The sequence below is a fragment of the Scatophagus argus genome, chromosome 17 (assembly GCF_020382885.2).
Source record: "Scatophagus argus isolate fScaArg1 chromosome 17, fScaArg1.pri, whole genome shotgun sequence".
NCBI lineage: Eukaryota > Metazoa > Chordata > Actinopteri > Scatophagidae > Scatophagus > Scatophagus argus.
Genome location: NC_058509.1, coordinates 12,602,554 through 12,628,937, shown reverse-complemented (window position 1 = coordinate 12,628,937; position 26,384 = coordinate 12,602,554). Strand labels below are relative to the sequence as shown.

At 39.2% G+C, this 26,384-nt stretch overlaps 1 protein-coding gene across 2 annotated transcripts in view; it reads right to left on the bottom strand.

Annotated features, from left to right (window-relative positions):
- vps50 (VPS50 EARP/GARPII complex subunit) overlaps positions 1 to 26,384 on the bottom strand; it is a 91,655-nt gene that overhangs the window by 61,922 nt on the left and 3,349 nt on the right. For both annotated transcript variants that reach the window (XM_046416991.1, XM_046416992.1), the window contains exons 3-10: positions 21,699 to 21,821; positions 20,671 to 20,742; positions 15,649 to 15,702; positions 9,983 to 10,053; positions 9,250 to 9,367; positions 8,427 to 8,462; positions 8,034 to 8,116; positions 852 to 894 (exon numbers count right to left, since the gene is read on the bottom strand). In XM_046416991.1, coding sequence (XP_046272947.1) covers positions 852 to 894; positions 8,034 to 8,116; positions 8,427 to 8,462; positions 9,250 to 9,367; positions 9,983 to 10,053; positions 15,649 to 15,702; positions 20,671 to 20,742; positions 21,699 to 21,821 — 600 coding nt within the window. The remainder of the gene's footprint in view (positions 1 to 851; positions 895 to 8,033; positions 8,117 to 8,426; positions 8,463 to 9,249; positions 9,368 to 9,982; positions 10,054 to 15,648; positions 15,703 to 20,670; positions 20,743 to 21,698; positions 21,822 to 26,384) is intronic.

Genomic DNA, 26,384 nt, shown 5'->3' with positions numbered 1-26,384 from the left:
AATCCTAAATGTATATTCTGTTTAAAGGAAGTGTGTGCAGGAAGAAAGCAAACTGAAGAATGATTAGGTGGTAAATACAATGATGCTAATGTAATGCCAATACAACAACAAAACTGCAAAACACAGTCTCTGCATTTCTACCATGCCTAGTTATGCTTAAAAAGCTGAGAGTTTTTATTTGTAGAAAAACTGCTCCACACGGTTGACTGACTCGTTGTTTTTCTACAGCGGGTCAATAGGAGATAGGCATGTGTATATGTAAGGTATACATTATGGATGTGACACAATGTATATGAGCACTTTTGGCTCTTCACATTATTAAGATGAAGGTGTTAGATACCAAAATCCTGTGTGAAAATGTTTATCTTTATGATTTCAGAGGATTCTGCCTTGCTTAATCACAAACTCATGCTGACAGGTAAACAAATGAGCAGCTTGCTGTATGGCTATGTATGTGTGTATGTGTGTGTGCATGCTCACCAGTTTCTTGTGTACAGACAAAACTGTAAGTAATTAATCTACTGAAGCGAAGCAGCAGCGGTGCAGAGAAAATTGCTTTGCATACCATTTATCACACACAAGTATCACGACACAGCCAGAGATGAAACAGATATAATTTACTTTGCTTGCACCCTCACAATAATGACTTTCTGAATGTGTCAATATTTGGCAGACCCTGAATGAGAATACCAAACTATCAAAATGTCAAGATGAAGTATAAATTGCTTCTTTCAGATGAGGGCTTGTGGAAAATTACAAGGTTATAGCAAAATATTATTCATTGCTCAAAGTGTCTTTACTGATATTGCTCCCAAACAATGGAATTAGAGATAAAACGGGGAAGCACATACCTCTATTTGCTCCAGAGTGTCTTGTAGCTTGGAATTTAACTCACTGTGGAGGGAAAAAAAAAATAACAAAAAAAAAAACAAAACCGAAGGTTAGTCCCTTAATTCTGAAACAGATCATAAAATCCATTAACTACTTTAACAACAATTAATAAGTTCATTTATATCAGTTGAAGATATTAATTGTATAATTTTAAAGATGGCAAAGGTATTATGAGCAAAAAAGATCAAATTTCTTTTTGTTTTTTATTTTTTATTATTTGTTGTTTGGCCAACAGCCAAAAATTACAAATATTCCCAATTTTGAATATTGTGAAACAGAGAAAAACAAGCAAATCACCACACTTAAGATTCTAACCAGCAAATCTTACAATTTTTTACACAAATTCTAACGTTCAATCACAAAAATTGCCCTCAGTTAATTTTCTATTAGTTTTCTACTTTAGCCATGTATCTCACAGTTTTCCTTTTACCAGCAGGGTAAAAAAGGACCAAAAAAATATACAATTTTGGATGTAATTCCAACAAATATTTTGGGAAGAAGAGTGTGTGTTTGTATTTTATAAATTTTGACAGTGGAATCTAATGTATACTTTTTGAGTTTGAGCATCTGCATGAACCAGAATATCGCAGATACAAAACACCTACGCTTCCTTTGCCTTATCCTGGAAAACGCTTTTCAACTCCATAGCTGCAAAATAGAAACAGAAATCACGACTATCCCAAGACACCACCAACTCCCTTGTGACACTCCCTGCACTGCACCCATTCATAGTCATCCTCTGTTCCACCATTTCCCTGCTTCTGTCTCTATTTTGCTTAGGGTCTTTTTCAGGTCAGCCTGCTCTTGTGTTGTGCCTTGTGAGACCGCAGTTGCCCAAGGGAGAGAGTGTCCTTAACAAATAGCTAATTAAGCATCTTAGCTTCGGTAGGGGATGAAGTGAGCAGGACGTAAGAGAAAGTGAGGCAGCAGATTGAGTCAAACATGTCGTTTGGAAAACAGGTATCAAAATGAACACGCCACTTCAAAACCTAATGCACTGTAACCCTTTTTTATGTGCTTGTGCGTGTGTGTGTGTGTGCATGACAAACAGTATGGATGAGTAAAAGGCAAGAATCTACACCAACTGAAAATCAACAGCCAGAAAGCGTTAAGACAAAGTAGGAAAAGTCGTTAAAAAGTTGTTGGAGACTAATGGAGTTAACTGCCATAAAAAAGCAATAAGTGAATCAACAAACATGAGCTAAACACAAATGTCACACTTTTTATGTGGTCAAAATGGTGACATTACAGCTTTAATTTACAAGCTTCTATACTGTCAGAATTTGAACTTAACTGCCAAGGAAGATTGAGAATTTAACATCTAACAGCATAACACAGCAGATGCCAAAGGAGTATAACTCTGCTACACTATAACTGAATACACCGTGTTTGTGCATGCCACGGCAGTCGTAACACCATAAATTCTCAGCTATGAGCTCAGTAAGGCAGGCCACAGTCAGAATCCTCAGTGGAAACCAGAGTTTGGAAGCCAATACAAAGAAAAGATGCAAAGAAGTAAGTAGGCTGACTCATTTACACAGGGGTGAACAGATCAATGTCAGGTTTGGCTACTGAAGAAATACATCTGAATGTCCATATGCAACACTCGGGAGAGTGCCAAACAAAGGCTTGCAGCTCTGGCAGCCACACTATAAGGAGATACACCAGAGGAGCAGAGGCCAACAGGATAAATGCCCTGTTCATAACAGATCTTTCTGGTGTACTCCCACACTGCAGAGTGGTAGAGTAACAGAAGTTAAACCACAAACTGAACACTAAGGGAAGAGCATCTAAGACAATAAAAACAATAAGACATAAGACCAGCGCTCAGCCAATAACACACGTATGAGCAAGACCATTGCAATTTCACAAAACGAGAAGCAGTCAGCATTCCAGTGCTCCATAATCATAACACTATAACTTTATTTATATTACACCTTTTAAACTAAATATAAACACACAAATGCTGAACGTTTAAGATATAAATTTATATATATATATATATATATATATATATATATATATATGCACAGTTGTTTTTACATTTCAAATTGCATATGGATTAAACAAATAAGACAAGATACATTAAGAAAGGTTGGCTGTTTACCCTGCTTTCCATCATTTTGCTAAGCTAAGCTAATCATCTAGCACCATTTTTAGCAACAGATATGACAGTGGTATCATTATTTTAATCACACTTTTAGAAAGAGTGTGAATAAATAAGAAATAATCCAATTTCCCAAAACTATACATTTAACACCTACAGAACAGTTTCTGGCCCTGACGCCTGCTAGCTAACACAAGGCACTGCAGAACCATCCAGCTGCCAGCCAAAATAGCTCACCTTTTCATATGATCAAAATTTATGTTTTCAATCATTCTGTTACCTCTAAGGTAAATTGACACATAATGATGCATTAACATCTTCACAACAGGACTGGAAATCCAGCCAGAGCACTCAAGAGAAACAACCCACTGAACAACCCAAGAACCTCTGTGCCTTTCAAGAACAACAAAAGAGATCAGCTAAAAGCCAATAACCCATCTGACTATATAATCCAGTCCTCCTGTTATTGTTTATACTGTAGATTACACTGTCCAACTGAGTGTTCATGTGTGTGCAGATGCAGTTCCTCCCCACATACTGGCACCCTTCCATGATCAGACAGAATGCATGAATAACAGATGAGGATAAAAACCTAATTAACAATGCGTTCCCTGCAGGGAACATACAGATTTTAAAAAAATAGTTACGTGGAAATAAGGCTGTTTTTTTTTCACGATGTTTTCAATTATCACTGGCATTATGTGTCCACTGGGTCTTGAGGCAAGTTCCTCCTAAGTGACTTTCTGAATAGGCAATGTGTTTTCACTGTAGTCATGTTAGCTGCTGTTGCAAGGCAGGCAGAGAGGCAACTAACTGGCAGGGGAAGAGCTTCAAAGACTGAAACGTGGTTGGTTATAAGGGGGCTAGAACAGGAGAGATGGAGAACAAAAAATTCAACAAAGAAGACAGATTAGAGAATGAGCATCAGGAAAAATTGATCACATTAGACCTGGGGAAGGAGCATCGGTTGCTTTATTGTTCCTCCAAGTACAACACTTAATGTATCTGTGTGGTGTGCTGTGGCCCTATTTGCATGTGCACAATTCTGATTTATGGACTCCAGTGGGCCATTACATTAAAAAGGCTCACAAGAGATGATTTCATACCAACTTATTAGACTGACATATCCTCTTGTTTTAGGCGTTTATTTGTTAATTTGGTTTAAAGAACAAAGCTCATGCAAAACTTTGAAGCAGTTGAGAAAAGTGGAATGAGTTTCACTCTGCTTCGTGCCAACTCCAGATTTACAGCAGATGTGAAAACATTCAGCTCGACAGTCAAATTATATCTTACTGTAGGTATGCACTAAAGTGTATCAGAGTGTGCTCCTGTTTTTTTCATATATGCTAGTCTCATAATAGCTTAATAAAAGTTCTTACTCTGTGCAGTCCAGTAGTTTACATGAAAGTCCAATTAAACATTCTGAAAGCAGATAACAACAGGTTTGCTGAGAAAATTAACCCTGGCATAACTGGACATCGTCATGAAAAGGAATGTGGCCACAAGAAAACAATTTCATTGTCATCAATGCAAAAAATATAGGTGACATACAACTACAGCTACAGATACACATGGAGAGCTTCTAATATCTCAGCAACAACACACAATCACACAAGAAAATATTTTACAACCATAAATAGGAGGAAGGCAGCTCTGAATAAATTGGTGAACTGATGCAGTGCATACAGTATCATGTGGGGCAGCGTGCACAAAAACTCTAGGACACAGAATATTTAGCATATGAGGTCTCTGCCCTTCTTCCTAAACTTTGCTCCTCTCAAAGATGCAGCTGAACCACTTTGTCCTTCAAGTAGATTAGCACTCCTCAACAAACCACCTCCCCTCAATACTAAGATGGCAATTAGCTGAAGAGGAGATTTGGAGGAGCTTCACCTAGAATAACCCACTGATAATTTGTGTAACATCTAGCATATTCTGAGCCACAGAAAAATTTGATCTCCAGTTACATTTTGTGTTGCAGCAATACTTGTAAAGTGAAGTTCCAGTTCCAAAAGAAACCAGATTTTGTGTCCGTGACTTTGCGTAACCCTCGAGAGGGAATATGTCATAAAGCAGGAAAGGTAATGCATCTACTATCTCTCTCTTTCTCTCTCTCTCACAACCCAAGCGGTCAAGGCAGATGGCAGCCCAAACTGAGCCGGGGTCTGCTCCGAGGTTTCTGCATTTTAAAAGGAAGTTTTTCCTCGCCACTGTCGCTGAGTGCTTGCTCATGGGGTTTTGTTGGGTCTCTTTGTATCAAAAATTAAATTAAAGAGTTTGGTCTTGACCTGCTCGTGCGCAAATCCTGTAAGTTTGATATGTAGATACATCAATTCTTCTGCTACAGTGCAAAGGTACACAATAGCTTCAGCTCATTGTAGCATATTTGCAGTACACCGTTTCCTAAGTAGAGCTTCACTGAAGACATATGATTTAAACAAGACTGATTCACAGATTTCAAAATACTTTGTAAGATTTTAATCAAATTGGACCAAATTTACACATTTCAAAAGACTTTCCAATATTCCTCAGGTAAGCTAATTACATGGAGGTGAAAAGCTGACAAAGTTGGGTAGATACATCAAGTCTTCTATGACCACAGACTAACATTTGAAACTTTCTGAAATCCCTAGTAAAATGTTCCCCTTCCTCCATTAGACGGCTGATGTGCCCTTGAGCAAGGTACTTAACCCCCAATTTGCTCCCCGGGTGCTTGATGCAGCCCGCTGCTCCTGTGTGTGTTTCACTGCATGGAATTTGCTGGGTGTTGCATGTGTGTTCAACTAAGGATGGGTTAAATGCAGAAGACAAATTCAGTGTGTGTATGTACAAATATATATACTGCCAAAAAGAAAGAAAGTTTTGCTGCAATTCAAAAATTTTCCAATTTTGCAAAGGTGATGACTTTTATGCAGTATGCAAATCTTGCATGTTTGAGTAGATTTGTCAAGTGTTTTGCTACAATACACTGACACTTGAAAACTTCTACTCATCACAGCACATTTGCAACATCACTTTTGCAATATAATGTTTTATTTAAAGCAAAAGTTTGGTTTCAAATGTGCATTTTTGTTTTCTTGCTCTTCCCTCAATTCTTTTCACTTGTCTTGACCCAGTATCCCCCATAACCTCAAAATAAAACAGCAAAAATAAAACCTTCTCCTTGTTTGGAAAACAGTATTGATTTGAAAAGGGTTGGGGAAAGGGACAAAGGAATGGGAGGCAAGAAACAGTGCCTCGATTCAGGACATTCAGCAGTGCATGGAAAAGCATAGCTACAAGGTTAAATCGAAGTGCAGCAGACCAGCATTTAGCTACTTAGAAAGAGCCCTGTTGCAGTCAAGTGAAGACGATTTGGGGCGTTGAGCCGAAGTATATCCTGCACGCTAATGTAAATTGTGACAGATGCGTGATAAATGCATCCATGTTAAAAACTTCGACATTCAGAAAGTGGCATTAGCATATTGCAAAGGAAAGCACAGGTGAAAAGGGCGACTGGATTTCTATTCTCCTGCTACAGACATGTTTGTTTACGCATCAAGACTGCATGTGAAAAAAAAAAATATATATATAAGTGCCTCTTTTTATAATGATGACAACCATATTCTCCAATTCATTGGTTTGCAGTGGGGTGTATTCTGCATATCAGCATACAAGCAAATTCAGAGAGCATGTAATATCATGGTAAATTAAAGACCCTGCCATATTCATCACTATTTCCCTGTCACATATGGACGTATGGAAGTTTTGTTTTTTTTAGCACTTCTTGTCGAGGAGTTGGTTGCAAACAAAAGGGAGAAAAATGAACCCCCACATGGGTACAGTGGTTAAATATAGAAGTGCAGATTCTCAGTACTGTTTAAAAGGTCTGTGTCTGCGGGAGAAAGTGCGCGTTTACACAGAGCTCTGCTGACATGGACTTCAGCATCTTGTGATGCCAGTGCCCACTCCACAAATAGACCAACACACACTCTGCCAAGCATGGCAAAATATCAAAAATGACAGCAGGAACACCATGTGCTGGTGTTACACTGGCATGTACTGGGAGCAGCTAAAGATGTTCATTCCTCCACACCTCTTCATAAAATATTCTCTCTGAGTCTGTACGTGGTGTCGCAGGAAGAGGTAGAGAGCTAGCAATGTTATGCATTCTGATCAATCTTTAATTGGTACAAACAAAGGAGCACTGTGGCACCCACCTACTATCACAAATTGAGCACAATTACACAGGAAATAAAGGAAAGAGAGATGATAGCCCCTCTGGTATTCAACATGGCTACGCTTGCATTGGTACATACACACACACAATATTCAATACTTATATAGGATGAGAAGGGTTTATTGTGATGGTACTGTGTGAGCACTATGAAAAAACAAATGGTTAAAAACACGACTGCGTACCCCTAAACATTTACAGTTGATTCTCAGGTGTTCTTGTGTGTCTCGCTAAGTTTGTCTACCTGTCTTTCTGTCTTTTTGTATTTCTGCTGATGTGTTTTTCTGTCTTACCATCTGTGTGGCATGACCAGACAGCTGCCTGCCTGTCTCTCTTCATCTCAGGGCTGGATACTTTTCAGTCCACCGACTACTTTAGAACTAAAGGTTTTCATCATAATAGATAAGCAATAATATGCTAAAAACTGGCAGCTGTGCTCCAAACATGCCAACCACAAACTTCTTAAAGACAACAGTAATAACAGCAAACTTAAACTCACTGAAAATGTCCTAGTTTCAACTTTTGACATGTTTCTAAGCTGAAAGCCTGGTGACAACTCAGACACAACTCACAGCACAGACACAAAGCAATGAGAGTGCACAAAACAACATGAAATAGGACAAAAAAGGCCTCTTAATAAGACCAATTTTTGTCAGCTAAGTGGACATCAAATAATTCCAAACCATCTCCATTCAATGACTATTGTGTATTATTAATCAAAGATCGGAAAACTTTTCATCAGCTTATACAAAATGAAATCCAATCCTGCTCAAACTGAACGCATCTAAATATAATTTCATAAATCCTTTCGTACTGTACCTGATGCAGCTGTAGTGTTTAAAGGTGCTAGCAGCCTTCTGACATTCCAGACAGAGTTGGATCGCTCCTGGATAGTCTTCCTCCTACAGGAACAGGGCAGCGACAGCATGGAAAAATAATTATATTAAACTGGGGTTGCACATACAGTAGAGTCTGCGTAATTCTGGCTTTTAAAAAAAAAAAAAAAAAAAAAATCAAATAAAGAGTAAACTCTGGATTATTATAAATGATGACTGTGTTATGTCAGTTTTGTCTGATCCACTTTGATAGTCTAGTGATTGTGTGGGTTTGGCAGAATTTCTACAGAAGTCTGACCTTCAAGTCAATTATAAATATATCTCTGCATGCGTGTTGGTATGAGAGTGTGTGTGTGTACAGAATGGATTACAATACCTCAAGCATCTCGCTGAGTCTTACATCTGTTCTTTGCTGTGAGGAGAAGAATGACGGGACAATAAGAACAGGATGATATTATAACACAAGGACATAAAATTATAACTACTACAATACTAGTTATATGCTTACCTGTTATGATTATGTTGGTTATGGTTTGAGGGAATGATTAAAGCAAATCAGCAAATGACTAATACAAAGTATGTCTGATTAACTTTGACCTTAATTATGAATCTTGTGCAGAACAGGTGATTATTGATTATTGTAGACTACACCGATTCATTTCACAGCTTGGCATGTCAGCCAATGTGTTTAGGACTGACGATGAAAAAAATTAAAAACTTTCCCCAGAGCTACAGTGCATATGAATTATGTTACGGATAGCCGGTACAGCTGAGTTTTACTCAGCTTTCATTTAATTAAATGGACATCACACCGGATGGTGGAACAATCTGTGCAGGGCATGGCACTTATGCTGGCAGGTACTAATTTGCTACTGAAAGTGAATTAAATCAGAATGACAATCCATGTCAGGCTCTAGTGCAAGTACGCAATAAAAAGCATGCAATCACTTGGGACTAAGGGATATTTTTTTGAAGGTAGGTCAGAGGTCAGGCCTTGATTGTGGACCAGATTGTGCGTACTCAGGGTGGTAAAGCAGCAAGCCTAACTGCAGCAGTCGAAACTGATCTTCCTCAGGGACACTTCAGCTGCTGGGTGGTTGTCTGGTCTTGGAATCAAAACGCTGGTCTCCTTTTACACTATCATTTGACACAGTTTTGAACAAAGTGAGCTGCATGTAAACTATGTGTGTAAACCTTACCAGCGTTTTGATGGTCCTCAGTGACTTAAGAAGGCCTGTCAGCAGTTGTCGTCTCCTCTGATTGGCCAGCAGACCCAGACTGGCTTCAGTGAATCCTTCCTTTGCCACACTCAGTTGCCTTCACGCAAAATGTCATAGTACAGGGAGAATATAACATCAATACAGACTAACACTACTATGTACACCAGGAAAAATGATGCACGAGTTGGACTCAGTACTAAGTAGGAAATAGGTACCACGACACTACATCAGGTAGAGAAAAATATGCTTTGCCAACTTTAGCTAGCTAACATTCTCAAACAAACTGATAGCAGCTTTGAATGCTACTCAACTTGACCTCATTCCTGAGAAATTTTTGAACAATCAGAATTCGGCCTTAACCTACAACACACCTACAAACACCTGATATACAGTATACAATAAACATCTAAATTTTTAAGAACACTAAGGCAAAATGCCTTCTCAGCCATTACAACATAATAACAAGCCTATTAAAGACAGAAACTGTACTGTACTGTAGAACTAAGAGTATCACGTATAGTCATATGTTTTTGACTTGATCTCACACAAGGCAGAATAGTTTGCCATTTGTAATCATATCACCACACTAAGAATATGTGAATGGAAGCAATGTTATCACAATAAGCACTTAGTATGCAGATGCAGTCTGAATGGGCTATTTCTGCAGCTATTTCATTTGGTGAATGGATAGTGTGCGACAGAAACCTATTACCTCCTTGCATTAGTGCAAATGACTGCTGCCAACTGCAGGTTAGTCTGCAACGCTGTCACCCGCTCCAGTTCCTGTGAACAAAGAACAGGCAAAAAATTATAGTAAATAAGACAAAGTAGCATGTATAAACATTGGAATATTTCAAAGTTAATCTTTCAGATTCCAGAGCATTATTTATTAGATGGAAAAAGGAAAAAATATCTATTTAGTGCTAGGAAATAGCCCCTTAACCTTATTTTATCATGCTGAGGACTTATAAAAACTGTAGAACACAAGTATATTGATAGACTGGTTCATTCACGGCTCTGTCAGTGAAACCCTACCTGTAATAATCCAATTTACTGAGCAAATCACTTCCCCTCTAAACACTCCACAGACTGGAACAGAAACGTTTACACACAAAGACGCATATTAGAGCACATTACTGTATGTTATGATAAGGCATGAATCACCAGTGCCAATGTGTATTGGAGTTCAAGAATAACTTTCAAAGTATATAGAAAATGAGAGAAAACCTTCCTTCAGCACTCTGACATTTCAAAGAGGATCAATGAGCACTCTGCTCTGAGAGTTCAGTTCTTAGACCACTTAAATGACCTCTGTTGAGAGCAAATGCTCCCCAAGCCACAGTGAGACACAGGCTGATATATTTTTGACTTTTCTCTTCTCCTATTTGTTTTTTGATCTGCCAGATGTCATGCCTGAGGTGCGAGATGCCTGTTCTCTGATCTTATTTTTTAAATGCTTTTGCCTCCCTGCAAAAAACAGTCCACAAAAATGCCCTCATAACACTGTCAGACATAAAACAACCTTTTACCAACGTGCTATGGGGAAATTCATTTTCAACGGTAATAAAAAAAACAACAACAACATGAAAGTGGCACTTCAGCTGTGGGTACAAGATCAATGATCCCATTCAAACCAATCTATCCTCATGATCTTGAGTGTTGGCAAAGACCTTGACAAGTCCTGAAAACAATTATAAGAGCTGATTCAACAGCCAGCATTTTCTCTGAGGGGACATGCACCACGCGACTGTTGTGCTTCCCTGCTCGTGGCCTATGAAAGACCGTCACACCAATTCAAAGAACTGGCTTCATGAAAATGAGCTAGATTTGATGAATACTGCCATCTTATATCTATGCTAAATATGAAGCTACACCCAAAACACAGCTTGATGTTTATCAGAATCAGAATCCCTTTATTTATCACAGAGGGGAAATCCTTCTTTCCTACAGACATTGTAATTTTCCCGACCAAGAAAATGAAAAGATAGGAACAAATAGAAAAAATATAAAATAAAATAAAACATATTTAATACTTTGGTTTTTGTCCAGATTAAGCAAGGAAAACAAATCTGTTAACTTTAAAGAAGCTGGTGCCTTCACATAGAGCCAAGCTAGCTATTCACTGTTGTTTCCACCTTCATATCTTTGGTACAGATTTGAGAGTGGTATCAACTTTTTCATCTAAACTTTGTCTGTCAAGAAAACAAATAAGAGTATTTCCCAAAGTGATGTATGTAATGCTGATATGTTGGAATTGGTACTGCATAGTAGTAAAGTCAATATTATGAACATCAATAATAAAATTTTATTATTGTATTGTATTGTATTTTTTTTTTAACATGCTCAAGGAAAATATGGACATGGAACACTGAATGATGTACGTGAACAGTTGCTCAAGGAGCCTTTACATATAGACAAGAAAAATTTTTCTTATTAATTTAATTAATTTATTTTGATAAGTTGTAGTAGTAGTCTTAACAGTTTATTAATACGAGAAACTGCCTTTGCACACTCAAAAGTATATCAAAATGTGTCCTCAAAAAATGCCATTGCACTCTAAGTAGCTGGAACAGGCTGGGACTGGGCCAACTCAGCCCGCTCGGCTGAAGAGACTGACTCTAGCATATCGGTTCACATACTGAGAGCACAACTGTAAACCTCTATTACGTCTAGACTTAGTAACAGAATGAATTTTCCTAAAGCCAGACTGATCAGAAAGTTCACAGCAAAGGGCGTTAAGCTGTAGAGACAAATCCAAAATCCTGACTTCACTAATATCCCAAAAGTGACTGAAAGTCTGCTCAGTTACTCGGTCGACAGTCAACAATTGTCAGTCTTGTTACAAAAAAGGTCAAATCTGGTCAAGGAGGACCAATATTTATTTACTTAATCCACCAAAAACTAAATTTTGTTTCAACAGATGAACACACACAGTCTGGTTTGAACTCCATACCCCTTTTTATGACCCCCATTAGTCAGACATTGCATTAGTTAGACACCAACACGCAAGTCATAACGTACTTGGAAGTCGTGCAAACAGACAGTCCATGATGTTATGTCGAAACACTCACACATTTATTTACACGCACAAATCCACATAGGAAAAGACTTGAATACAAACATGCAGCTTCAAAGAGAAATACTGCGCCCCCCCCCCCCCACACACACACACACACGCATACATATGGTCATCCTAAGTGTTCAGTAATTTGTTGTTATTCCACTGCTCTGAGCTGTCTATCGTGTCTGTAAGCCACAGTTAACCTGACTGACAGCGGGCTCAATCAGCTTAGCTTATATAAGGGGAAATACAGCAACTGTGTACAAAGGTGCGCAACTGGTGAGTCAGGTTTTAGTGGATAGATGAGGCTAAAAAGCTGGTATGCTTATCTAAAAATGATACAAGGAAAAAGTTCAAATAAAAGGAGACTGAATTCCAGTTTGTAACAACACACAGATGCTGGTATACAGCAGATCTGCACTGTGCACATACAAGAAAGGTGACCTACTCAAGAGCAATTAAACTATACAAACCAACTCCTACAATGTCAACATACACAGGCGTTGGTGTGGGAAGTGAAGGTCAAGCACGAGGAGATGTTTAGTTGCAAGGGGGATTTTTTTTATTCATATATTCATATTAGGTCCTCCCTGTGACCCCCCTCAGTAAAACTGACTACCGGCATGCACAAGCTCTATTACCCACCCAGGGCTATTACTCATCCTGGCTACACACCGCAAATATGTTGCTATTTGGCCCCTGTACCAGTAACTTTTTCTGTATACATGTGATTCAAAAGCAAACATGACATTTAGTACGTACTAATGCGGTGACTGGTGGAGTTGAAAAATTTTGGCATCTATATTCACACACCTTAGGGGTATGTGACCGTATTGTTATATCTCCACACATATTGTATAACCTTGTTTTCCTGTCAGTCTTTCCAAGGAGACTGCTTTAAGACCACAATGCAATTGGCAGGTATGATCAATAAAGGCTGGACAAATTACCAGTCTCTTTCACGGGAGGCAACTGGGGAACACAAACAAGGGACAAGCAGTAAGCATGATGAATAAGTGTTTGTAGAGAGAAATAACTGAAGACCAGTCCAAGTTCGTTCCTTTCCACTGGTGCTAAGTGACCTGGTCAGGGCTACCTGGTGCAAATTCATTACAACTCAGACTCCCACAGGGCCCTCTTTCTTTCCTGACAAGTCTAAGGGTCATATGGTTTGACCACTCTGTTCGAAACCGGCAGTTATTTTAGAGTGTCCCACTATTTTACCCTTTTATCGATCTAGCAATTTAACTAGATCACATTTCGAACTCATGGAAAATAATATCACATCTGTCAACTTCAAAATAGCAAGTCTAGAGGTATATAATCTAAGGAAAAAGAGCAGCAAAAGTTGGCATCAGAAAAAAATACACTATTAATTAGTAATCAGCAGTTGTATATGAATCGATGACAATGGCCACATGATTTGAATTGAAGTGATCACACTTTTGACCCCTGCCGAGTGCAAGCAGAGGCCACATGTCACTAGAGGTGACATAGAGTGATCAGACGCAGCCCCCATCAGAAGAAAAGTTAGTCAGCTATGAATCACATCAGATACACAGCAGGCCATCCTCTCAAGCTCTGAGGCATGAATGCATACGTCTGCACAGTTTGTGTGTCCACCCATGTGTTACACAGGACAAACCATCAGTGGGGAGAAGCGGCAGTTTGTCCTGTGGCCTGCTTGTACGGCATTGTGTATTTCTATGTAAAATACCACACAACAGATAGAAGAAGAAAAAAATGGTGAATATAGTGGGAGGATGAAGCTCTTCATAAAGAAGCAGGTGCATTGCAGCAAACACAGAACACAGAATAGACCACCAAAAGATGTCCCCATTTTTCAACTGTCTGTCAGGCCAAAGACACTAAACAAATCTGAAAATCAAGACATGAGCATCAAGTACGTCATTACTCTTGGTTTGTTTTAGTCTCTAAATCCATCTGAATGCTCAGAAATGATGCAGCAAAACGTTGTCTTCCATTAATGCAGTGGATGTAGAAACTGAAGTGCCCTCTGAACTCCACAGGGCATTTGCAGACCAAGTGAATCTGGGCTGAGAAGGGTCAATGGAAGTGCCCCCAAAATCCCTGGCAACGTCTACTAATAAGCCGTGCTGTCATTTTGACTCTGCAGAGTCACACAGGGTCGCAGAGATAATGATCAATTTACTATTCATAGACTGACCTTCAGATGGTTTTACCATGATGGTAATCTCACTGCAATTTCACTACATACCAAATTTGCTAAAGCTGTCAGTCATCTGCTGCTTTTTCCTGGGATTAAAGCTTCACTGAATAAACAGAAATTTGACATCTGGTACCAAAACAATTAATTAAAGAGTTTGGTCTAGACCTGCTCTAATTGGAAAGTGTCATGAGATAACTTTTGTTGTGAATTGGCGCTATATAAATAAACTAAACTGAGCTGAATTGTATCGAAAAAAATCAGTTGTGATATATCTGATGGAGCATGTGAATTTTGGTTGCTAAATCATATGAAATCAGATACGTAAGAAAATAAAAATAAAATAAGTCACAGGACTGTCAAACAAATCCAAATTTCACGAACAAATGTACATATTTTGGTATAGACAGAATTTTGATCTCCTGCCAAATCACTTTAATATTCAAGCATAATTCAATATAGCCACAAATAAAACAAAATGCACACAGAAATGTCTACCTAGTTATCCAACTTGAAAAGAAACTGGTGCTGGCTTCAACTGCTTCACCAGCATCTGTATAGACTTTCACTTGCTACTAAGCACTGGGGCTTTTAATCCTCAAAAAGATAAAAAAAAAAAAAGAGTAAATTCTTTTCCTTTCTATGTAGGTGTGGGTTGAGTAAGACACTCTTTGGTCATGTTTTTTATGGTTCGAAAGGACAAACAAGCTTTTGCTCCAAAGTGCATTTCTAAAGAAAACGCAATGAACGACAGCACACAGATTTAATATCATCAACTGAATCAGATGACTAAAATCAGTCAACTGACTCCTGACTATAGAAAATGTGGTCTCCTGTAGTCAGTAGTCTATCCTGGATCTGACCCAAAATAGACTGAGTAGCTTCAAGCTTGGTATTAATACCCTGTTGCACACACTGCTTCATTTCAGCTCATTGCGACATCATTAGATGATCAAAGAAGGGATTTTATGGACTATGCGCTGAATGAAAACCAGATTACTGTTCTCTTTTCCTTATCAATGGAAGGAGTCAAATTTCCCATTGCTATGGATATTCTACCTTATCCTGTTGGTAGTCGCCAGCTGACGCAGTTGCTTAATGCGGCCATGAGTTTACACTGGAAGCTTACCTTGACATAAGCAGGCTGTTTCTCCAGAATGAGATCGGCAACCTTTTTCGAAACCTAGAGAGGGAAGGAAAGAGAAAGAGAGAGAGAGAGAGAGAGAGGAGATAAAATATCATTAGCTAAAAAAACAAAAAAGATGAAAAGACATTTCGACTTTCTTCCCAAATGTCACCATACTAAAACAGTTTGGCAGTGTAATCTCACTCTTGAAGATTGAGCAAGCATAACAATCACTGATGTCTGCATCTAAAGTACAATACAGCCAGATCATTAGGTGAGAGTGTCTCCCTTTCTCAGTTTAGAGGTAAGGTATAAGGTAAGATGAGACTTTATTGATCCCCAAGGGGAAATTTGGTCATTGCAGCAGCCAGGAGGACAAGACAGTGCAAAAACCACAGAAAATGCAAAAGATATAAAAGATTATTAAAAAACTAAAAAAGAAATAAAAAAAATACAAGGTTATATTTACACTACAAAATATAGAAAGTTGAGTAGAGTTGTGTAGAAAGGATTTATACATATAAAGAAGTGAGGTATTGCACAGGTTAATAGTAAGTAAAATGATGGTTTATTAGTGGTGACCTGAGAATTTAGGTGGTCCTGCCATAAAGGAAGAGTCACAGCAGCAGCCTTAGGATACACTGCTGTTGTAGGCTAATTTCATTCAATGTCTTTCTCAACAGCATTACTCAGAGAAGTGTCTGTTCTCTGTATTCCCTTTGTGTTTTCTAATGTTCTCTCCTCTCCTTTCTGCCTTTCACTCACACAGTGAAATTGTACGTACTAAAAGAGCATATGCACTGCTTACGTTAAGCTTTTGTAGCTGCACTTAGTTAAGGTGTGGTACTTGTGAGAAACAGATTAAATAAAAAAAATGGTCAAAATCAAAGCAACAATGCTGACTTATCTCTCAATCATACCAGTAGACCCTCTTTCTGCCAGGCAAACACCACATGTTTCAAACTCCATCTCCCCAGTTTGTAATACAGGCTTTCTGTTGTGTTTAGTCATGACATAATTATTACATATCATCATCATCATTTTTTTATTTTGATGCTTTAAAGGGCCCTTTAAGTGTGAATAAGAATAAGAATGTTAATAAGAATGTACATGTGTATGTTCAGTAATTTCTAGAACAAATAAAACAACAAAACAAACAACAATCAATTATTTCAACATCAAAATTCAAAAATGAAAATGAAGCTGAAATGTTTAAATCTTACTACACAGACAAAGGCTGGTAATGAATGTACAAGACAAACATTCATCTAGTAGATGAAACCAACCATGCCTCATTCATTTCTGTTGCCGTGTAACTACTATCAGCACCGAGTAGACATTTTAAAGTGGGCACGAGCTTATTCAGAATAGTGAGGAGGTGTTCATATCTGCTAGTATGCGGAGGACCAGGCGAGAGAGGATGACATTTCAACATGTGTTAAGTATGCATGGAGAGCGACTGGAGAGCTGAACAGATGGCGAATGCAGCTCAGGAAAGTGTCTGTGTCTTTGAACATTAAAATGTACAACTCTGATTCCAAAAAAAGTTCTTATGCTGTGTAAAATGTAAATAAAAACAGAAATTTTGGGGGGAATTGGGGTTGTACGAATAAGATGGTCACAAAGAAAAACATACCTAGTGCTTAGAAAAAGCACAAAAAATGTACAAGGTAGTGTCAGAGAAACAAAACAACAATGTGGAACTATAAAAGACACATAAAGCTAATCCGAAATAAAGCCACCTACTGGCAACCCGCTGCCAATAATACAAACTTTTAAAAGGATTGAAAGAGTCTAAATACAGAAAGGAAACCCAGCAGTGAGTAACTAAATCCTACCTGAGCCAAAAGGCCAAAGTCACTAGTTCCCAGCTCCTCCTCACATACACAAATTGAGGCTAAGTGTGCAGGAGCTGGGTTGCAAATCAAGCGCAGAGCATGTTGATATTTAGCAGATGGAGTCGTTGTTCAGAGCTATGCTGATACTGAACATGTCTAGAAAGTTTATCAAGAACTCCCTCATTAGCAAGAAGGATGTAAACCACAGATATATAAGTTAGGGTTATATAAAGGTGTTTGAATGTTTGTCACTTCTGGCAAGTGTTTACTGAGATGTATGAGGCAATTAAAGCTAAATTAGCTAGCACTAATTAAGGCTGGTAGCAGTGAAAAGGATCAAGCAGCTAAGTAATAGTGAAGGTCAGACTTCCTGATTAAGAGAGCTAAGGAGCGAGACAGAGTAAACAGTGAGGGCTTCCACTTGGAACGCAAAGCAATATAACCCACATTCACTTTGAAGGAGTAGAACCGGTCCTGCACTTGTACAGAGAGGTCTTATTTGTGATACAGGAAAAACACTGCCAAATGAAAATAACAGGAGAATTTCAAAAGGTTCAGCAACTCTTCCACCGCTCAGCAGGACGCTGGTTCAGCCTGATTTGAACACAGGAAGAACTGTGCCAGACATGCAGGAATAGGCAAAGGTTGCATAAGAATTACTAACTTTTAAAAAAACAGAGCAGAGGGAAGGAAATCATTATTGCTGCAGGACTGGTAGTCATCTCTAGCTTTCAAGTTTCATTAAAAATTCAATATCTTCATCCAAGTTATTATCGTCATCTCTACAGCCTACATTCCTGGGCAGAAAGTCATTTTAAGGTGGATGGGAGTTATAATGCTAAATGTCACGATACTGCTCATGAGTTATCCCTGTAAAGGCATTAAGCACTGGGCATATATACTTGGTTGTTCTGTAAATTCTGGTAAATAATCCTGGTTACAGTTGTCCGGGATTTGGATGAGATAAGGGTACAGATAACAAATATTGTCAATATAAACCCTCAGAAGTATGATACAATCATGTGTGCAAGGCCTCCTTGCATTTGTGTGTTTACATGGGCGTTATGGCCACAACACACAACCAAACTGTGTCACTGGACCCTGACATTTTTCACATAAGCCAAAGTTTCATGGCATAAAAAGGCAATTGGCCCTGAGATGACGCGTATCAGAGGCGCCAATTAAGCTTGGATACTGTGGCAGAAAACAGGGCAGTTGTTCTTTTCTCCACACACACACAGCAGAAAGTCTGTTCTACAGCAGATGAATCAAGACGGGAAGAAACGGAAAAGCAAAGTACTGTTTATGTCAAAGTGTGTCAACACACCAGGTCAAACCTGGTCGCAGCAGGAGCAAAGAAAAAGTGGCAAACAGCGGGTCAAGCACATGCAATACACAGGATACAGTACTGTATCTCTCACCCTTTTATCTCATTTCCTCACGCCCTCCCCCCACCGCGAACACACACAAAGGCACATGAACAGACACACATCTACATCAAGCTGCTTTAACTTATGGCGTCACAGATAAAGAGTGTGGAGACCTTCCACATCATTCAGCTGGAGAAAAAGCCGTTACACAACAGCCCCATGGTGAGAATCTGAAAGCACTATTATCACTTCTCCAGATGGGTATGCTCTATTTCACACACTGACGACTCTGTAGGCTTGGACACATGTGTATGTGCATGAGTAGGGAAGTCAGTATGCGTCCAGTATAAACGACCCTCCTGGAGAGATGGTTGTTCCATCACTGACAGCAGTAGATCAGCACTAATTTGGTGAACCACACATACACACGTGTAACATGATACAATTGTTTTTAAAAAATGTGCGAAGGATTTTTTTTTTTTGCAGTACATTGTCAAATTAATTCCCCTTGAAGCAATGCTCTATTGTCATATTTCAAAATTGCTCATGAAACCTACTCTTTCAAACATACTCAAATGAGATCCATCAAATTAAAAACCGTGTTAATAGACCTGTGGAATTTAATGTACACCTGCAGGAAAGAGAGGATTTGGACTTTATAGAGATAAGATGATAATTGGCAGAGAAAAAGACAGTTTGAAGAAATGAATACAAACAAATCAAGGAAGGTATATGTCTCCTTCAATGCCTGAGGACAATGAGAGAGAGACAAGGAGGTAGAGAGTTTGCTCATACAGGCTAATCATAGCTGCAGATTTTCTGCCTGACAATACACTAGATCAATTACCATGGCTATTCCAATAGGTAAGACAGACAGACAGACAGATAGGTCATGTGTGAGAGAATGTTTGTGTACAATTAAGCTTTAACAGCCATAAAGTATCGAGCATCCTCTCAAACAGACAGCTCTGTGGGCAACTGTCAAGAAAGTCATAAGAAGGGACGAGCAGCATATATGAAAAGAAGCAGCATGTAATGAGCAGATGTGTCCATATGCAAACAAAAGCAGAGCTGAGTTAGCAATGATAGAAACACGTGTGCAAAAGTACAGAACCATATCGGGAAAGAGGGTATGCAGGCGAAATCTGCGTTGGACTGTGGGGTACAGCCTTCTCTTCTACGTCTCTATAAATAGAATTTGTTGACAGATCAGCTCTCCATTCTGAAGCTGCAAGTACCTGACTGACCTGATAATGATGGCCACTATGGAAATGTCTGTGCTGTGGCCCTGAGGAGGAAAACACAGTCACTGACGTCATGAGAGTCTATCATCAAAGTTCAGACACAAAGCTGATGGTCGTTGGGAGTAGTTCAGAATCAGTCAGAAGGACCAACAAGTTGCTAATCAACAAAAAAAACATGACTATATTTAGGCATGTTAATGTTCCTATATAGTCTTTTACTGGTCTTAACTATGTTAAATTTCACCAATAATGTAAACAGTAGCCAATATGGATTACTTCTACATTTGGCACAGTTACAGATTAAATTATCTCTGCCTTAGTATAAAAAGATTGTGTCCCTTTGTCACAGCGTGTCTATTTGCAAATAGAGCGGGGAAGTGATCCGATCACAAGTGGTCACTCGAGTTGCTTGTGGAGATGCACTGTAATGGCAGGTGTGAAATCAAGAGCTGTCCAATTGTGATTTGTTCACCTGGGAGGCATGTAAATGACAAGCATGAACAGGTTCTTCAATACACCGCCGGGGTCTGACATCATAGCATGTGTGTGTATGACACAGAGGGAGACACTTACTGCTGCCTGTTGTCTCTTCAGCTTTTCTCTATACTCCTCCAGCTCCTGTAGGTTCAGCTCAGGTGGGAGTTTCTATAATCACGCGCACACACACACACACACACACATAAAACCTTATTGTTTGTTTACAATATAACCTCCTACACAGGTGAAAGCATCCGAGACATTAGCAGACACAGCCGTTAGCACAGCCTATAAGCCCTTCTTACTCCTATATTGCTGTATGCTGCTTCCAAACATGTCTACCCTAAAAGTCACTGCTAGGTGTGTGTCAAGACAGAAAATATTTAAAGCAGAACCATGGCAGTATCCAAGCTCTGGCGCTCAGGGCCAGAACAAGGATTTCATCTATCTTGGCAGAGCTAATCTTCACTCCTGAGCATCTTAATTTTTCAAAGATATCTCACAATGAATTTCAAAGAGCCTAAGCTGGTTTCAACTGGTGCGACTAAAGATAGCTGCAGCCCTTCCTCCATTCAAAAAAAATAAAAAACAAAAAGAATTTGCTCAATAAATACACTTTGCCAGATCATAAGTCAGATTAGTCAAGAAGGTAGAGGATGTTATTTAGTAAACAGCAAACAAACTCTGCTAAGGAAAGAAGATATTACAAATCCATGGCCCAAAGGATGATAGGTAATTACTTTCCCCTTGACTGAGAGCCTCATTTCAGATGGTGTAGCAATACCAAGATAAATCTAATGAGATTTCACACCCTTCGTCTGTTGAGCGGACGCAATCCATCAATCCAGATGTCAATGGCACGCATGCAGCTCAGCAGAGGTGTAAGAGACAGCAGCTCAGGTGAGAAAGAGCTTTAACTCTGCCAGTCAGACAAGGTTCAAAGCGCAGGAAACCACATTTATTCAAATTAGGAATGCAATATTACTGTTATCAGAATTACTGAAATGTGGTGGGTTTGATGGAATTATTTTAGGGGGTGAGGAAACCCCGGAGCAAATCTCTTGTCATTTTACAAGTAAGTGGTGCTCATTCATTCATTAATAGATTCATACAGAGTATCTGACCTCCAGTTCATGCTGCACCATGTCAAAGGAGTCGTTGGAGAAGTAAACCTCCTCAATGCTGTCAATGATCTCCTGCTCCGCCTGGGGGTCAATGGGCTGCTCCCTCAGCTCCCGCAACTCCTCCTGAAAAAGGGAGAAGGAGAGGCCATGAGAGACAGAAAGAATTCAAATTTGTCCTTGAAGTAAGCATTTAAGAAAGTTTCAGTCACACTGGGAAAAAGGTCCAAAACAGAGAATTACATCATTTCCCAACTAATGAAAACAACAAACAACATCGTCTCATATGAAAGTCTATAAAAATACATCAAAACAGAGGAAGAGAGAAATAGGGCATTACAAGAAAAAAGAAAAGATGTTAAGGGAAAGAACAATAAAGGGAGAGGAGATTGGATTAGAGGAACAAGAGGTACAGAAGAGTTTAAGGGCAAGATTAAGGGTGAAGGACAAAGTGAAGAGAAGACAGAATAAAAATGAGGTAGAGAACACAAGGAGGGGGAAAGTGGAGGTGTGTATGGGGGAGGGGGAACAGAGGAAAAAAACATTTACAGTGGAGTTTGGGAGAGGATTTCAGCATGTTTCGTTGGATAGCTGTCAGGGGGGACATCAGGCAGCCTTAAGACGAAAGACGAGAAGAAAGGAATGACCGAATGAATACAGTACAACGGAGATTCCCCTTCAGAGCACCTGTGAGAAACATCAGAGCCTTATTGATTAACATGCTGTGCATCCATCAAGGCTCATTGCTGCAGCGAGTCCTCTAGATGAAGGGTTTTAAACCCACATTCTCAATGAGCCAAGCAGTCACAGGTCAATAACAGAGTGGTGGGATGACTGTGTTAGCATAAAACAAGGAAAAGTCGCTGAACAATAAATTAAAGTAGAACAAACAAATAAAGCTGAGTCAAAATCACTCCCTACTTAGTATGCATTGCACTGTATTTACCCTAAGCCATTTAATTTGTCCGTCCAAACTCTGAGTGTGAAATTTAAGCTCTGCAAAGTGTTCTTGTAAATTCCAGCACTGCAACAAAAAAAGTTGTGTCCATGGCTTGTACAACACTTGCTGCTAACAATCCCACAATGCAATGCATCGCAGTTTAAAAATATAAAAATTACCACTGTTCGAGTCTATACCTGTTAATATCAATTTAGTGCTCATTATAGTCTGTAGCCATGCTAGCAGCGCTGTGAGGGTGTACTTAAACACGACGGCGCTTTGAGGTAAATGCTAACATGCTCACAATGACAATGCTAACATGCCGATATTGAACAAGGACAATGCATATCATGTTCACCGTCTTGGTTTGTGTTAACATAGGGTAATAAGCACTAAATGAAAAGCACAGCTGAGGATGACTGGACTATCATTAGGTTTGCGAGTATTTAGTCATAAAGAATAGGAAAAATTGAAATTATGACCTGATGTCGGCATAGGTGGAAGGTTAGAGGATCACAAAAACTGACTGTCACTGACATCCCTTGAGTCTTAAATACAACTAAATATTATATCTAATCACAACATATTACATCCCATTTAAGCAGAAAATATCATCTTAAGTAGCTTTACTTCATGCCCTTAATGTAACGCTGAGTCTAATAAGCTGATGGACGTGGGATCAATACATTGAGGCATCAGCACATTAAAGCATAATGGCACTAAAAATAGACAGCAGGATTCGGTAGGAGGCGAACCAGGATGGATATGGAAAAATGTAATCCATATGCTCCTATATACATCCACACTATATTAAATAAAAGTACATAAATCTCTGCCTAAGATCTGCAACCATCATCTCATATACACTTCAAGAGATAGCAGTCACTGATCAAGAAATCCCTCTTACACACCTGCCTAACCACAAATATTTTCCTAGCTACTATCAGCAAGACACATGCAGCAAGGCATGTAACTGAATCTGCTTCTCTGGGTGTAAGAGTGTGTCTCGCTGAAAGATATTTATATGAATATGATATTTATATTCAACTATGCACTCACAGGTAGGGTCTGTGAGTGCATAGTTGAATATAGACTAATTTAATTCAATTACACAAAGAGAATCCCTTTTATACACCCATATGTAAATTTTACATAAGGTAACAGGGAGGACAGAAATAAAATGTGTGCATGGGTCTTTCTGGCAAGCGTGCATGTTGTCATGTTTGAATCAGGTAAAAAAGTGAGCTGGAGCTCCGGGGGAGATGCGTGGGTGAGCGCGTGAGATTGGAAAGGAGGGGGGAAGGTATGCGATCACGTTCTGCCGTCAAAAAAGTGGGTGGGAAATCAGCTCAAATGAGAGGGAAAGTGAAAACAGGGAAGAGGAGTGGATGGGTGAGGTGGATGACTCACTGGTAGCGAAAGTTAGAACAGGGAGACAAAAGATGGAGGAACAAGCGAAACAAAAGACAATCATGGGCTCTTTTCTGTGAAGCCACTCAGAGCAATTCACCCCCCCCCCCGTGCCACTATCTTTTTCTTTTCCCTCTCCGCCTCAGTCTCCCACCTGCAGTGACAGAGTGAAAAACTCTAAACATCTTTAAGTGGATGACTTATTGAGAGGTTACCTCAGGTTAAATAATTCCTTTCCTTCCCTGCCGACAAAACAGACACCTTTGTGTCCCATGTGTGAAACCCATAAACAGCCTCTTTGAGGTTTTGATCAAATTCTACTTTGAAGGATGAAGGGCAAACAACATCCCCACCCAATCCCCCTCCGCAAATTAATGAAATTTTCATCTTGTTGCAGAAATTACAAATCTATTTGCATCCAAAGCGCGGGACGTTTAACGAGCCTTATCAAAAAAAAAAAAATCTAAGTGAATGTTCATCTGTGACACTGATTGAATGTGGAAAAATCAAGCGCAGACCAAAAAGGTGCTCAACAGCACGAGGTCTTGATGAAACAGGAGACTGAATAAACAATAGGAGGTTCATGGAAAATCCTGCGAGACATTAGGAGAGACAGGACCAATTATTTCCACTATAGAATCATTCATTAGATGAACAAATCAAAACCTCCTTACTGTAAGCAGCCTTGAATATTTATGCAATCCTAAATGGGTGTATATCCTTCATCTGCTCCTAAACAAGGGTTTAACACAGTTGTCTTCTGGGACATCAGGACTTAATCACAACCAAATGCAATATCCATGCTGCAGCACTGCTGTCAGCTGCTGGGTTAACAGGTAATAAGACTGAATTTTTACTTGGAAGTATGTGATTATTTTTGCTCAACAGACATTCTCACCTGAATATCAATGAGCCAAAAGCAAGTGTTCTTTGTATCTGTGTTGTCATGCAGTTGTTTCATTGTGTGAGTACATCGTCAGGCTCTTGGATGCATAATTAGACAAACGCTTAACTTGAAGACTGATTAGGTCACCTAAGGCCATAACACATGAACTGTCAAAGAGAGTTGTATTCCCCATCAAGAAAACCCGTCATTAGTTCACACAGCCTGCCAAACATAGCCGCCTCACAGCTTTAGCCCCACTTCCTATTGTTAGAAGATACATACTGCAGACTGGAGACATTGAGCCAATCATATTTGTCAAAAATCTTGAGGAAATAATGCAATATTGAGCAAGCGCTGAATGCTTTTGTTGCGTACAGGGTTCTTTAATTCTGGTAAGATAAAAAATGAGTTTTAAGTAAACTTAGGGTGACCCCTCCTGGTGGGAAATGAGAACTGCATGTATCTATCTAACACCTGGGTTTCAGGAGAACCACTGTTTGCCTCAGGGAAACTGAAGCCTCAGGGAAAAACCTGCTGTTCCCAACAGTCAACAGTGTTTAAGTTAAATAAAATATTACACAGCATCTCAGAGATTATGTAACACCTTGTTCCAGAGTTTCACTAAACCTGTATCACACTCAAATTTAAACAAACAATTATCTTCATTCTCAATTGGTCTGCCAATAATTATAGTACTGAAGAAATATCCGGTGGAGCCCAAGGTGATCTTCAAATCAGTCTCTTTAGCCAAAAGTACAACCGTAACCTTTTTCCAGTGTAAGCAGCAAACAGTAAAACAGTTTGCAAATATGTGAAGTAATTTAAATAATTTATATATACATATTTTAAGAATCTGCCAAGGTTGTGATTTATTAAAGGTTATAGTGCACATCAGCAGCTGATCAGGTTTTCTTTGAGACAGTTTCCCCTGATGACGAACTGCTGCTCTAGCCGGGAGCATGAACTCTGTATGCATACTGAATAAGCACCCTGACATCTGTGAACAACAAATCGCATGCTCCAGGGAAACACCAGGAACCAAATGAGATGTTTGCAGTCACATGAAGCTCATTACGGTCTGTAGTCACCCAAACAAACAGGTAGATACATTAAAATCCCTGTTAAAATTAGACAAACTACTTTAAAAATGTGCAATGTAACATGTGAAACCAAGCAAGTTGCAGAAAATGTCACCACTTCCTGTTAATGACTACAGCAAACCAAGGGACGTATCTCTGGCGATAGCAGAACGGAAATGACTCATCAATCAATTAATCATCTAAATAATTTTTCAAGCAACGTTCCAGAAATAGACTGTTCCTCACTGCTTCTCAAACGTGAACATTGGCTGCTCTTCTTTATCTGTGGCATTTTATGAGCCAGAGAATTAATTGAAAAAATAATCATGACAAAATAAGCGAATGAATTACTGTCTGCAGTCACAAGGCAAGTC